Here is a 13,069-nt window from a genome sequence, read left to right on the forward strand (position 1 = left end):
CAGAGGGGGTGACAATACTATATACGATCCTTTTTAATGTTTCCCCCCCTGAAAATTCAGGTTTTCTTTAGGAACAGAGAGGGAGGGGCTCAGTCCTTCTTGGCTGCCACCTTCCTTGGAGGCCAGGCCTTTGATTGCTCAACTCCGCACTCTTCCTCCTGGCTTGAAGATGTAAACCCATGGTTTTCCAGATGCAGTTGGGGGCCTGCCTGCCCTTGAGACCTTGAGCAGCTAGGCTGGCTCCTGTCTGGGTAAACTTGTGGAGGCCCACGCCCGTGGGGGAGCTCAGAACCATGGCCGGTGCTCCTCAATGGTGCTGCAGCGGAACCAGTCCTTTCTAGTTTTTAAATGCTTTTGAAACAGGACTTGTGACAAGAGACACACAAAGCTATGATCAGAGGGAAAGAATAATGCCCTAATGTTTACGCGGATAGGAAGAGTTAGGACAATGGGAATCAAGAGCAGCCACATGCCCGGTCCATACTCGTACCCCTGCCCAACACACAGACAACCAGTGCAAGGCAAAGCAAAACACACATCCAATAAAGATGGCTTCAGGGGCAGAAGGGGGCAATCTGTAATACAGTTCCCAATGATACTAGCAAGAAACAGACCTAATTTTTCACTTTTATCCAGTAACATGGCTCCCCAGAGTGAAAATTCAAAGAGATCAATGCAAGTTTGCTTGCCCTGGAATTTCTTGATTATCTAATGAAGAAGTTTGGAGGAACGCAAAGGCAGGCACAGACAGGGAGACCAGATGTTATCTGTCCTAATTGTACAATTGTCAGTGCTAAATCCAGCTGCCTGTAGCTGAAAGCAGAGTTCAGTTACATACAAGGCCGGAGTACGTAGTTTACTAGGGTCTAAGTGGCATTGGTCAAAACCAACAGGCCAAATTCCAACCGCCTCCTTGCGACTCTGCTCGGGCACCTGATACATACCTCAGTGTGGTCAAAACAGGCCTCTCCTCCTGCCTCTCCTGTTTTTTTTCCCCTCTCAATGGGAACACAGCTATCACCTATTCAAACTAAGGAGGACACACCACCCAAAGGCCATATGGTATCTTTGATTTCTCCTCTGTTTCCTGCAGACAAACCAAGAGCAAAACCTGTAGGCTCTACCCACCAAGCACTTCCCACATCTACCTCCTCCTGCTCCTCCCACAGCTCCCTCGTCAATGTCACCAGCATCTTCAGCCTGGGTATCACAACAGCCTCCAAGTTGGTTTCCCTAGTTATTCTTCAGCCCCTACCATCCGTTATTCTCTATCACACAGCTGGGGTGGAATTGTTAATCAAGTATGATACACCCAACTGAAAACTTCAACAGCATCCCACGGGACTTAGAGTAAAGTCTTCGCTCCTGGCGATGGCACGGATGAGCCTGCGTGGTCCAGCCTGTCCGCCTCTTCTGTCTCCCCTCTCAGAGCTCCCCTCCCTGCGCCTGGAACACTCCACCCTCTGGGCCTGGAACACGCCACCATTCCTGCCTTAGGGCAGCTGCAGGGCTGGTTCCTCCTGGACATCTCCTGCCCCTGTTCCTGTCCTTCAGCCTTCAGCTAACACACCGTCTCTTCAGTGGCATCCTCACTGACTCCAGCGCCACTCAGGCCCCATCAAGGCACTACTGTCTTCTACCGAGAGTCATTCCTGTTGCTATCGAACATTCACATTCATCTATTTGCTTATTTGTTGCTCGTGGTTCCTTGTTCATGATAAACATCACAGACAGGAACCTAGTCCTTTATTTTACAGCGGCTTCTCTGGCCGCCGGAATAGGGCCCAGCACCTAACAATACTGCACACAGGCCAGGGCATTAATAAGTACAGGATGCTTATCCCTGGTCTTGTTCTTCAGAAGCTACTGAGACTGACGTCAAGAGGCTCGCCCCATGGCAGAGCTGCCTGCCAGCTAACGTTCAGACGTGAACTGCGATCCAGCAGCAGAGACAACTGAGTTTGAAACAGATTCTGTCTAGACGCGGCCTCAGGCTTTTGCTTTCTTTCACATCAGCTTAAAGGGCAGTGAGACTTTGTCAGCCTATTGAGGAAAAGCCAAACCAGGCAAAGCTGGACACGGTGGACACTGATGGGCCCCCCCCCTGCCCTCACTGCGTGAGCTCCCACACGCATCTCTTCACTCCAGCAAACAAAGGGGTTTATTTACCAAAGAGGGGTGTTACATTAAAAGGAGCTGTCTCGGCAGCATTTAAATGACCTCATTTTCTGCTGGAACCCAAAATAAAATTTTACAACAGCATCTTTGCTCCAAATGTGAGAAGATACATCATCCAAAGAAAATTTTACTGCAATAAATGCTCTGGCTCTAGTTGCAAACCTATTCCGAGGCTGTTTGCTTTGCCCTTCTGATTTAGAATGAGCATTAAGAAATGTGTGATCATAATGTTAGAGCTGAAATCCCTGAGTCATGAGAGCAAAATGCTCAGTTTATAGGTGAGAAAATGGAGCTCAGAGAAAGGACACGGGAGCCACAGAAGTGGGGATGGAAGAAGGGCTGGAGCTCTGAGATGGGCTGTCCTAGCTGGCAGGCCTGAGGCACCGGGTACCTCTATTCGAGCACCTACAGGTGCAAGGCACTGAGCTGGGACAAGACCGAGCAGGCCCTGGCCCGGATGGCACCCAGGGGACCCAAGCAGGTAAACGGTAGTGGGAATCCGAGGGATTCACTCCCTGATGAGGGAGTACTGGGGGTGGGAGGGGGTGGGGCCGGGAGGAGCTACCTGAGATGCGGAAGGTGACAGGAGTGTCACAGAAGGCTGAGGGGTGGGGTGGGGTGGCTGGTGTTTAGTGTCCCCAGGAAAGAGAGAAACTAAGCTATCCTGGGAGGGGAGAAGAAACAGCACACAGGTGCAGCCTCTGCAAAGGCTCTGAGCAAGCGTGAGCATGGCCTCTTGAAAAAAACTGCAGCTAAATCAGCCTAAATCCACAAGAAAGTAAGCAATGAGAGACAGAGGCAGAAAGTTAAGCAGAGATCTGAGGATGAAGGGCCTCATATGCCCTGCTCAGCCATGTGTTCAGCTGTAACCAGACAGACAGACAGACACACACACACGAGAGGATTTGAGAGAGGTGTCCCCGACTCAGGGCACCATGGTGGTGGGCGTGGTGTAGTATCACGCGTCTGAAGGGGTGTGATCCTGTACCTCTGAATCATCTACAGAGCTGTGAACCATGTCACCTCAAAAAAACAAAAGCAAAACCAAAAAAAGTGCTTTTTTGGTTGCAGCAAGGACAGAAGATGATGAGATGAGAGTGGGGCAGCGAAACAGCAGGAAACGACTGTGATCGCCCAGATGAGAAATGTGAGCCGCGGGTCGCGGTCTCGACCTGACGTTGCAGAAGCTGGGGAGGAGAAGCAGAGCCAGCGGCGATCCTAAGGGCAGTCAGCAGCCAGGACTGGTGTAAGGGAGGGGGCAGCATTTCCTTTTGACTCCAGGATGCCAACTGGCCCAATGCGCCTGGGATGGAGGGTGTCCCAGGACATGGGATTGTCAGGACAAAACCAGTGAAAGTCACCCACGAGCCAGACTAGTGGTCAGTTGTTGAATCTCTGCTTTCTGGCTCAGGCAACTTGCTGCTGGTGAGCCTGGGAACTCTGCAGCAGGCTTGGTGGGGTGCAAATAAGGCACTGAGCTTCAGGGAGGGCATGAAACATCTGACATGGAGACGTGCTGTAGGAAGACTACAGCAAGGGTGGGCGAGAGGTGAAGACAGACAGGGACTTAGAAGATGCCACCATGAAGCAGGGTCTTGGTTCACCCAGTGACCAGGGGGCCTCCTAGAAGCTGGTCATCCTCAGGCTGTCTCTGCTGGACGCAAACTCAGGGACCGCCTGGGAGATACTGTGAAGGAGTTTCTCGTCCTTTTCTGCAGATCTGACCTGGGAAGCCTTCTTGAGCTCTCTAAGAAGACCCGGGGGCTGAGGGCTGCTACTGCACCGGGTGGATTATGAGTAAGACCACAACAGATATATCTGCCTAGCTGGAAAATGGGAAGATGATTTTTCTTTGTTATGTGACCAAGTTTGGTTGTACTCATTTTAACCATGCAGCATTACAAAAAACATGCTATGTGTTACCAGACTTGCAAAAACTGTCACTTTGGATGAGTAATGATGATCTTTACTAGACTGGGAATAAGGAACTTTGGACTCATTTCTAAAAATGCTTATTTATGTCTCAGGAGATTCTTATTTTTTAGACAATAGGCCCAATATCTATATTTTTAAAAATTAATCTGGGTACAGATGTATCATGTATTAATCTTTTACAGAAACACACCATTTTTTTTAAAAGAAGGTGATATCTGTGCAAAGGAAATACGTTTCCTATAGCTCCATGAAGGGAGAACAGAATATAGAAACAAAGTACAAGGATTTATTTTCATGTAACAAGTAACAGTCTATGAAAAAGAAGTCCCTGACAAATAAGAACGGTCTGAGTGATTGTTACAAGACTTTTTGTAATTTATTAAGTCTTTGTGGATATATTAAATCATTAGTAAGGCAGAAATGGAACAACACTGACATGTTTAATCTCCCATTATTCAAATGGAATGGAATTTGTTCCCCTGGAGGCTTAAGAGGTAAATAGCTAATATTTGTGTTTTCTGGAAATTCCATTTTACATGAACTTAGGCTCATCCTGGAGTGAAAATAAAAAACCCACTGAGACCAAGGATCTAGGCAGATCTACTGGTTGCAATTTGGGTGTCCTGAAGATATGGGGGGATCATAAAGATCTGCTTCCTGCCCACTGGATCCATCCTGGGTGAAGTCATTGAATGAAGAAACTCTGCACTGAAAAGGGGGCCGAAACAGACATGCCTGAAAAGGTGTGGGACCCACTCCAACTTCCCAAGACCATAAGTACAAGCCAGGATCAGTAATCAGTCCTTAGATTATACACAATTACAAAGAATTCAATTCCAGAGCAGAAGTCTCTCCTCCAACAGGCATGTGGTTTTAAAAAATACCCCAAAGAGCAAGACTCTTTCTGTTTGTCCACCCGCCCCCACCACTGCTTCATTGATCTCTTTCTGAACATTTGACCGTGAATGAAACCAGGCAAAGGAACTCTGAGATGTGAATCTTCAGATAGCCAATTCCAGAAATGCAACTTTATGTTACTGACTTTAAGATGAGCAAAGGATGGGGACGCACTTAAAAGTTTGGTGTGTGTGTTTTCCTTTAAAATCATTCCAAATCCTTTTTACTGTGTCTTAGCTAGAAGAAATATTGCTCTTTGGACTATATACAGGATTCAACCTCCTGTACCTCCTGAAGACTGTATCTTCAGTCTTCAAAATGATTAGGGAAGTCCATATCCCATGGCTTAATTTTTTTACCTTAGGCTTTATGAGTATTCACAATCTAATCATTAGGGGAATAATCAAATCAAGATATAGTATTCATTGACAAGAAACACATAATATTTTTGTGGCCCTTAATTTGGGAGGGGTGTACATCATAATCTTTAGTTGTTCTTAATCCTTTCTGGGGACTTAAAATTGGTAGGAAATCATTGATAGAGACATTTCTCACTTGCTACCACATTCCATCTACAGACAATGCTTCATCTATATAAGGTTTTCCGAAGACCACCCAGCACCTCAAATGAAGGAACATGGTCCCTTGAGAGAGGATACTTTGATTCTTCTCAACCCACTATACAGATTGGCTACAACTGCAGAAATATGCACGAAAGAGCCTTACTGGAAATTACAGTCACTCCCAAGGCACCAGTCCCCAGCATGAAAGCCGAGCTTGAGGCATCCTTTGTGTCCATTTTCTACTTTTCCCCTTTATGCCTATAGGGTGTCTTCTAGAAGATGTCATAGAAGAACCACTAAGAACTACCTGGGAAGGTAAGAACTACCTGGAAGGTAGGAACCCAGAAGAATATCATCAGTCAAGACGATTCATGGGACCACCATGCTTACCCTCAAGAAACGTAATCATGAGAGAGGGTTGCTTAGAATGGGGGAGACAGGTTGCGTCTAGAAGCACACCCATTACCATTCAGAATCAACCACGTCTACTATGCTTTAGGTACGAACGACCTGACCACCTCAGCTGGTTATCACAGCATCAGAGATTTCTGTGAAGTTTCCAAACTTCACTGGACTTCAGCAATGTAATAACAGGATCCCATGAAAATGTCACTGGTTTTGAAATGTTAAAAACAAAAGCAGATGCTTCCCTGCATGCTGGACATCCTTCCTGTTAGTACCAAAGCTTGGACGCTTAAGCTATCAACTGCCACCAGAATTCTTGGCCTTGCAGTGGCAATTCCTCTGGTGACAGCAGTGATAAATAATGATGCCTTTCAAGTACTTTATCTGGGCCTCATATGACTCAAATTATATCACAGAGGCTCGAATTTTCCACTTAGGCTCACTTGACTAGCTCTTTACTTAAAGGAGGATAAAGTGACTTGAATTTTTTTGTTATTGTCGTTATGTCCTCTGATCATTTATCTTAATAAATTTGTTGGCCACAAAATGCAAGGCCATCTTACATATACTTTTCTAAACCTTTAAAGCAACTTAAACAATAGTTTAAAAATCCAGGTTCCACATTCAAACCAAAACTTACCCGTGCCAGGCAGTCACTGGACTGGAAGTCCGTCTTCCCGGGTTTGGAGAGGTTGCGTTTGTCATTACTGGTGGGTGGTGGAGCTTCTGTCTTTGGAATCCTATGCTCTGTCCCTCTGTCCACTTCTGACCCATCCAGCTGGGACCCAGACACCTCCTTGAGAGGATCTGGGCCGTTCTCTAGCTCAAAGGCGTGACCATTTCCGAGCTCAGCGTCCAGGCCATGGTCCGGCTCAGAGACCGGGTCACCGTCCAGCTCACAGCCAGTGATGCTCTTGGAATCTTCAGTGGCCTTAGGGGTAGAAGGCCTGGAAATGACCCCAAACTTTCTTGTTCTCTTCCCTTTTTTCACAGTTCCGTCCCCCAGCTCCAAGTTTGGGGTCTCTCCTGGTTCAGAGCTGTGGCTGCTGCTGCCGTTATAAGGAGAGTGGACTTTGTGCTTAAAGCGCCGCAGCATGATCAGGTAGATGAAGCCGCCATTCCAGCACTGCTCAGCCAGGTAACTGCAACAGACACAGAGCGGCCATGAGCACCTCAAAGCGTCCTCCCACACATGGTGGGGGTGGGAGGGGGGATGGGACACATTCAGCGGGCCACCCAGGACCCACACGTGGTTAAAACCTGGCCAGAGGCTTGGGGTACGAAGCTGCCAAAAGACGCTCCACACTCAATTCATCTTTTTAATCTATTCATTCCTTTGTTGTTGATGCGAAAAACCACCCCAAACCAGACCAACCAACCGAAAAGCTCTATGAACTCAAAATTACACACGCAAGTACCCTGGGAAAGGTGCCAGAGAAATGTTTTTCTACTAATAGAGTCAATTCTAATATACGATTAGAAAATTCTCCTCTGCTCCCTCGGCAATTTCTTGCATCAGAACCAGGCTAGACTCCCATTCATATAGCTCTGATGTAATGACTGCAAGTCCCCAGGGTAAAGGACAGAGAAAATAGATGGGGGGAGCCTAGAGATCTACTCTGAGGATCTAAAAACCAACTGCACATGATGGAAACTCTGCCTCAAAGTGAAAGAGTACGGGGGCTGGGGCGGACGCAGGTACTAAGAGGCGACCAGAGTGGGAGTCCTGGCAAGCCTAGCTGCCGTCAATGAGCATCACGTGCCTTCCCTGGTTGTGGGGCCAGCCTGGTCCAGAGCACATGGGCAGCATCACTTGCTGGGTGTGGAGAACACTGACCAGGTGGGAAATATCGCCCAGGGCGACCAGGACAGAAGCTGCTGGAAATGGCATCCACCAGGAAGGGTGGGAGGCGGGAGGGATGCTTAACTTGCAGAAGACAAGGGCTGGGCTTTGCTGTGTTTCAGAAACTGCCAACACTTAGATGCAGGAAATAATATCAAGGAGATAATGCATGAGAAGCCTGACACACAATGATGACTCCAGATCTTAAAGAATAACAAAAAATAAAACATCAGATGAGCTGGTAATGAGTGTGTTCAGGATGGGATCATTAGGGCTTTAGCAAAGAAAACACTTGCTCAAAGTCAGGAAGCCGGGTTGGGCTGGACTCTACTTTCATGCCACCCAAGATAAGGAAGCACAGCCCCTGATGAATCCAGAGAAATGCCTTCCCCTACTGGAATCCTGCCACATTCTACACATCACCCATCCCCAAGCAAAGAATGTCAACAACCAAATTCTAAACGAATGGGCCTGCATCCAGTCTTCCTGTGCCCACAAAGAGAAGGCTTTGGGTTAAGTGCCTCCATCATCACTAAGTGAAGAACAGAACATACCCAGCTACACCCAGTTCCCTGCTCTCCCATCTGAAACTCAGACCTGGTTCTGTTTGAAGTGCACAGAGGCCTGGGAGTAATGGTCAGGTTAAGGCAGTGACAGTGATGGTCCAAGAGAAGAAGAGGATACTTGCTGTGGAGGATAGCAAACCAGAGGATAGCAAACCAGGGGAGGGTCCTCAGATATCAACCAAAGCTAGTAATAAACTCTTTGATCCTAGGCAATCAACCATGGTCATAAACTTACACAGCAAAACCAGGTAGATAAAAGGTACTGCACAGACCTCAGATTCTTCTATGGACTACAGTGGGATGAACAGGCACAAAGGTCTGTCTGCTGGAGCCTAGAACATGAAAATTAAGCTTGTTCATCAGCACCATTTCTCTACAATGTTTAGATTTCATTTCTTTGAATTGTGTATTTTTCCTTCCATACTGGAAAGTTCTTGTAAAGGCATAAAATCCCAAGAGAAGTTGGCCAGGTCATAAGGGTTTCTTTGAACAAACAGCTACTATTAGTACAATATGCATGCTCAGATACTACAGTGGGAAATGTGGGATAGTCAAAACAGGACCAAATTGAGGAATTTGCCTCATCTGGCTTTGGTCCAACTTAGTAAAAATAATGGAAATATTACCAAATAACCAATACCGATGACTGACTAAACAAAACGTGGTATATCCGTGATGGAATAATACTTGGCAATAAAAAGGATTGAAGTATATGCTACAAGTTGGGTGAAGCTTGGCTGAAAGTATATACTACAAGTTGGGTGAAACATTAAGTGACAGATGCCAGACCACAAGAAGCCATATCTGATTCCACTTAGAACGCATTCCCAGAATAGGCAAAACCCTAAGGACAGAAAGTGGATTAGTAATCACCAGGTGCCAGGGGGAAGGGAGATCTGGGACTGACAGTTCACAGGAACAGGGTTATCTGGGTGTGATGGAATGTTCTGGAATTAAGACAGTGGCGATGGTTGCCCAATACAATGAATGTACACTTTGAAATGAATTTTACATTATGTGAATTACATCTCAATTTGGAAACTTAGCAGACATAATAACTGGCCAAGTTTTGAGTCCATTCTCTGAGTAGGTACTCCCTAAAAACTATCATTACAGAGGAAGAAACTAAGAAATGTCATTGAGTTTGCCTAAGTTTACATAGCTGCTCAGTGGTAGACCCAGGTCTGTCTGCTCCCAAAACTCGTGCTCTGTCCCCTGTGCAGTTCTGCTTCTGATCATCTTCTTGTTCAGTGTGCTCATATGCAAGGTGAGGGTGTTTAATGGGCCACCTCTCGGTTGCTTTTCTGTTCTAATAATTGTGAACAACAGTTTCCCAGGAAGCATCATGGGGCCTATGGAGAAAGTCAACCCAACACTACTAACCCTGTCAGTGCCAAGGACAGAACCAAACCTGGAAAAATAGAAACAGTCCTTTTGTATCCAAGTTTTTCTAGGCCTCCCAAACATTTACTCTCAACCTGCAAAAGATGTTACCTGGTGAGGTTATTCCTTTAAAACTGCTTTTGGGTCTTGGCCTTGGTACTCAGATGCTGAACAAACTTGAAGGTGAGGTGCAAAATGGATGAAGGGATCAAGAGGTGTACATGTCCAGCTATAAAATAATTAAGTCATAGGGATGTAGTGGACTCGATGGCACTCATAGACTATAAAGATTATACTGCAAATTAAAAATATTGCTTAGATAAAAAATAAGTTTTGTGGTAATCATTTTCACTGCATACAGAAGTCACATCATCATGTTGTACACCTAAAGCTAATTTGCTATATGTCAACTGTATTTCAACAACAACAAAAATAAAAGAATACGTAAAAAACAAAACTCTGAACAACTTGATAGACAGATAATAACCAGAGTCCTTTCTTTTCAATTCCCCAACTCCACCACAGAGACAGAGAACAAGACTTTGACTATCTTTCTCATCTCTACTCTCACAGAAGCTACAAGAACCTTGGAAGTTTCCATGACTGAGAGTATTTTATTCCTTTGGCAGGGATCATACTCAGTAAAATTATAAAACTAGAGGAGTTTATCTTTAGTTCAGCACCATCTTCTGGCTTCCTAGCAATAAATAAGACCATGACACCTTAAAGGAACTGTATGACAGGTTATTTTATTCCTTCCTGGACACTGACCTTTCTAAGTTCAACCTAAAGCAAAGTGTAATGAATGACTTATTGACACTGTGGCTAGCTGATGAGAGCGAGACTTTTAGGAAGGGGGTCATTTTCTTACAATTCATCAAATCACCTTAAATGTAATGTCCTCACATTCCTGATCCATCTGTATTGAAATGACTTACCTAACTTCTCCAGCACCTTCCTGGCTAATTCATACTTCCAATTTCCTTTTCTCTTTCTTACCCAATTTTGTAATTTTTAAATTTCAAAGTTAAAATTTGAGAGAAGAAATAGAATATGATCACTTCTTAGAAAAATAGACAATTTACTTGTTTTTAACAGTAAGCAAAACTAGCCTTTAGAAGCTTCTCTACCATATGATTATTTTTGGTTGCTTCCAAAAATTTGAAACTGTCTTCTGGCATGTAAAAGTGTTAATTCAATTCAATTAAAATATACTTGAGTTTGACCATCCCAGGATGGTCCTAAGATAAACAAGGAAAGACCAGGAAACCTAGAAATGAGGTTCTGAGTTTGAGCTTAGAACTTTCCTTCTGAAATGTGTTGTGGTTCTTCATTTCACTTGGCCTGACTGGACTCTTGTTACCTATTTTTCCTTCAAAAACTTGTTAGTTTTAAGTACCTCCCCTCTTCCTTGAGCTGTCATAATTCTGGAGTCTAGGTTTTCCAGAGGCAGGAGGCTTGGGGCGGCGTGTTCAGGTGAGGCTGCATGCTTGGAAAAACTGATGGCTGGAGTTTGAAGAACAGGGAGGCCAGAGATCAGATGGGCAAGAAACAGGAGGTGTTGGAAGGCAAAGGTACACATCATTTAACCATGCCCTGGTCCTATCAAGAGGGAGTGAGGTGACCTTACAATTTTGATATTCTAGACTGATGTGCTAAAGTCTTTGCAGGAAGAGTTCTCCAGCTGTTTCTGAAAATCATCTTGGGCATCCAGCCACTGATAACTGATAGCTGGCACATGCTGTGAACCCATAGAGGAGTGCTGCCAAGCTGAACCATGGGCATATATGTGTGTGAAATTCAGAATAACTTGGATGACTACCACCGGGCACCGGTCTCTACTATTATGTGGTCTAAACCTTGTATAACTCAGAACACATAAATGAATTCTGGAACTTGGACTTTTCACCAAAGCAGGCATTCTCACTTCATCTGAGTGTATTGGGTCTCCAGTACGAACAATAGGAGAATAAACAGGAACTGCAGGAAAATGATTATAGATGAATTACTATGAGAGGGTCTGCGTTTTCTAGAATAGCATTAGCTGTTAATAGCCAGTCTGTCTAACACATAAGACAAATGGAGGTCAGTTATTCTCACCCATGATATCCTCTTGCCTAAGAAGTAATGGGGGACTGGAAAGCCACTGGGGTCTTTTGAAAACTTGCTAAGCCTAATTAAGCCAGAGGGCTGTTGGAGGTTCTAAGTCTATAGGTTCTCAGAGAACAAAGGGTTGAGTGGAAGAATTATATATATATATATATATATAAATATATATATATATTACTGATCAGTTTCCTGATGAAGTGTGCTGGGAAATGGAGGGAAGTTTGGACAACCCAGTAAGAGGAGATGGGAGGATGATAAACATTATTTCTTGGAGTTATTTTAGTCACCAGACTCCCCACAGGTATTCTCTTAGGTGCTGCATTAGCCCTGATTAGATGGATAAAGATGGGGTTCAGGCACCAATGAGGCTTTGAAAACACATCAAAGTCTAGGCCTAGACAAGAAATGATGAGAATGCCATATCTAACCACTGATGAAGCCAATCCGCGCTGCTTCTGACTGCCTCTGTTTGGTCTAAGTAGCTGGGATTCACCAATTTTTCCCTCTCCCCTTGATCTGGAGATCAGAGTAGAGGATATGAAAAATGAGTATGTTCTCTTTATTACAAAATTTCTATTTCATTTTTTATTGTAAAATTTGGATTGGGGAAGTCAAGTGGAGAATGAAGAATCAGGGTTAATAAATATTCAAGATTTTTTTCCTGACTTGTGATACAGTATTAGTCTTTCAAATGCAACCCAAATGATCAATTATCTAAACCTGTTACAACCACACAGTTTAGCAGTGAAGCTTAAATCACACCCATCTACACATCAGAGAGAGGTCCATGTTGCCCTCAGGGAAACAGGACTTGGGGAAGTTGTGCAAATACGCTGATGTCCTCGCTACTGCTAGTTCTATGAATAACTAACTCCTTCACCTCTGATCCAGGAGACTCATATCTCTTGCGGGCCTCTGTGAAACTGCGGCCAGCTAATGGTTGGCTTTCTAGTAGATCATAAAAAAATCATAGTTCTTGACATTTAGCAGAACAATACACAAAATAACTCAATTTATAATTAGTCCTGTTTCCTAACACTGAACTTGAAAAGGAGCTGGATGATGTATTATTCTTGACATCTATAATTAGGAAATAAAAGTCAATGTACATCTGAAAAGAAAGCAATACTGAAAATACATCTTTAAGGCAGAATCTAACAGAGTTGGATTGATATGAAGAGGTGTAAGAA

General features: G+C 44.5%; 1 protein-coding gene across 5 annotated transcripts in view; it reads right to left on the bottom strand.

Moving 5' to 3' along the window:
• PDZD2 (PDZ domain containing 2) overlaps positions 1–13,069 on the bottom strand; it is a 319,093-nt gene that overhangs the window by 80,969 nt on the left and 225,055 nt on the right. For all 5 annotated transcript variants that reach the window (XM_054688246.1, XM_054688247.1, XM_054688245.1 and 2 more), the window contains one exon: positions 6,619–7,120. In XM_054688246.1, the coding sequence (XP_054544221.1) occupies positions 6,619–7,120 (502 nt within the window). The remainder of the gene's footprint in view (positions 1–6,618; positions 7,121–13,069) is intronic.

This window comes from Talpa occidentalis, unplaced genomic scaffold, assembly GCF_014898055.3.
Source record: "Talpa occidentalis isolate TD23 unplaced genomic scaffold, MPIMG_talOcc4v2.1 talOcc4.6, whole genome shotgun sequence".
Lineage (NCBI taxonomy): Eukaryota > Metazoa > Chordata > Mammalia > Eulipotyphla > Talpidae > Talpa > Talpa occidentalis.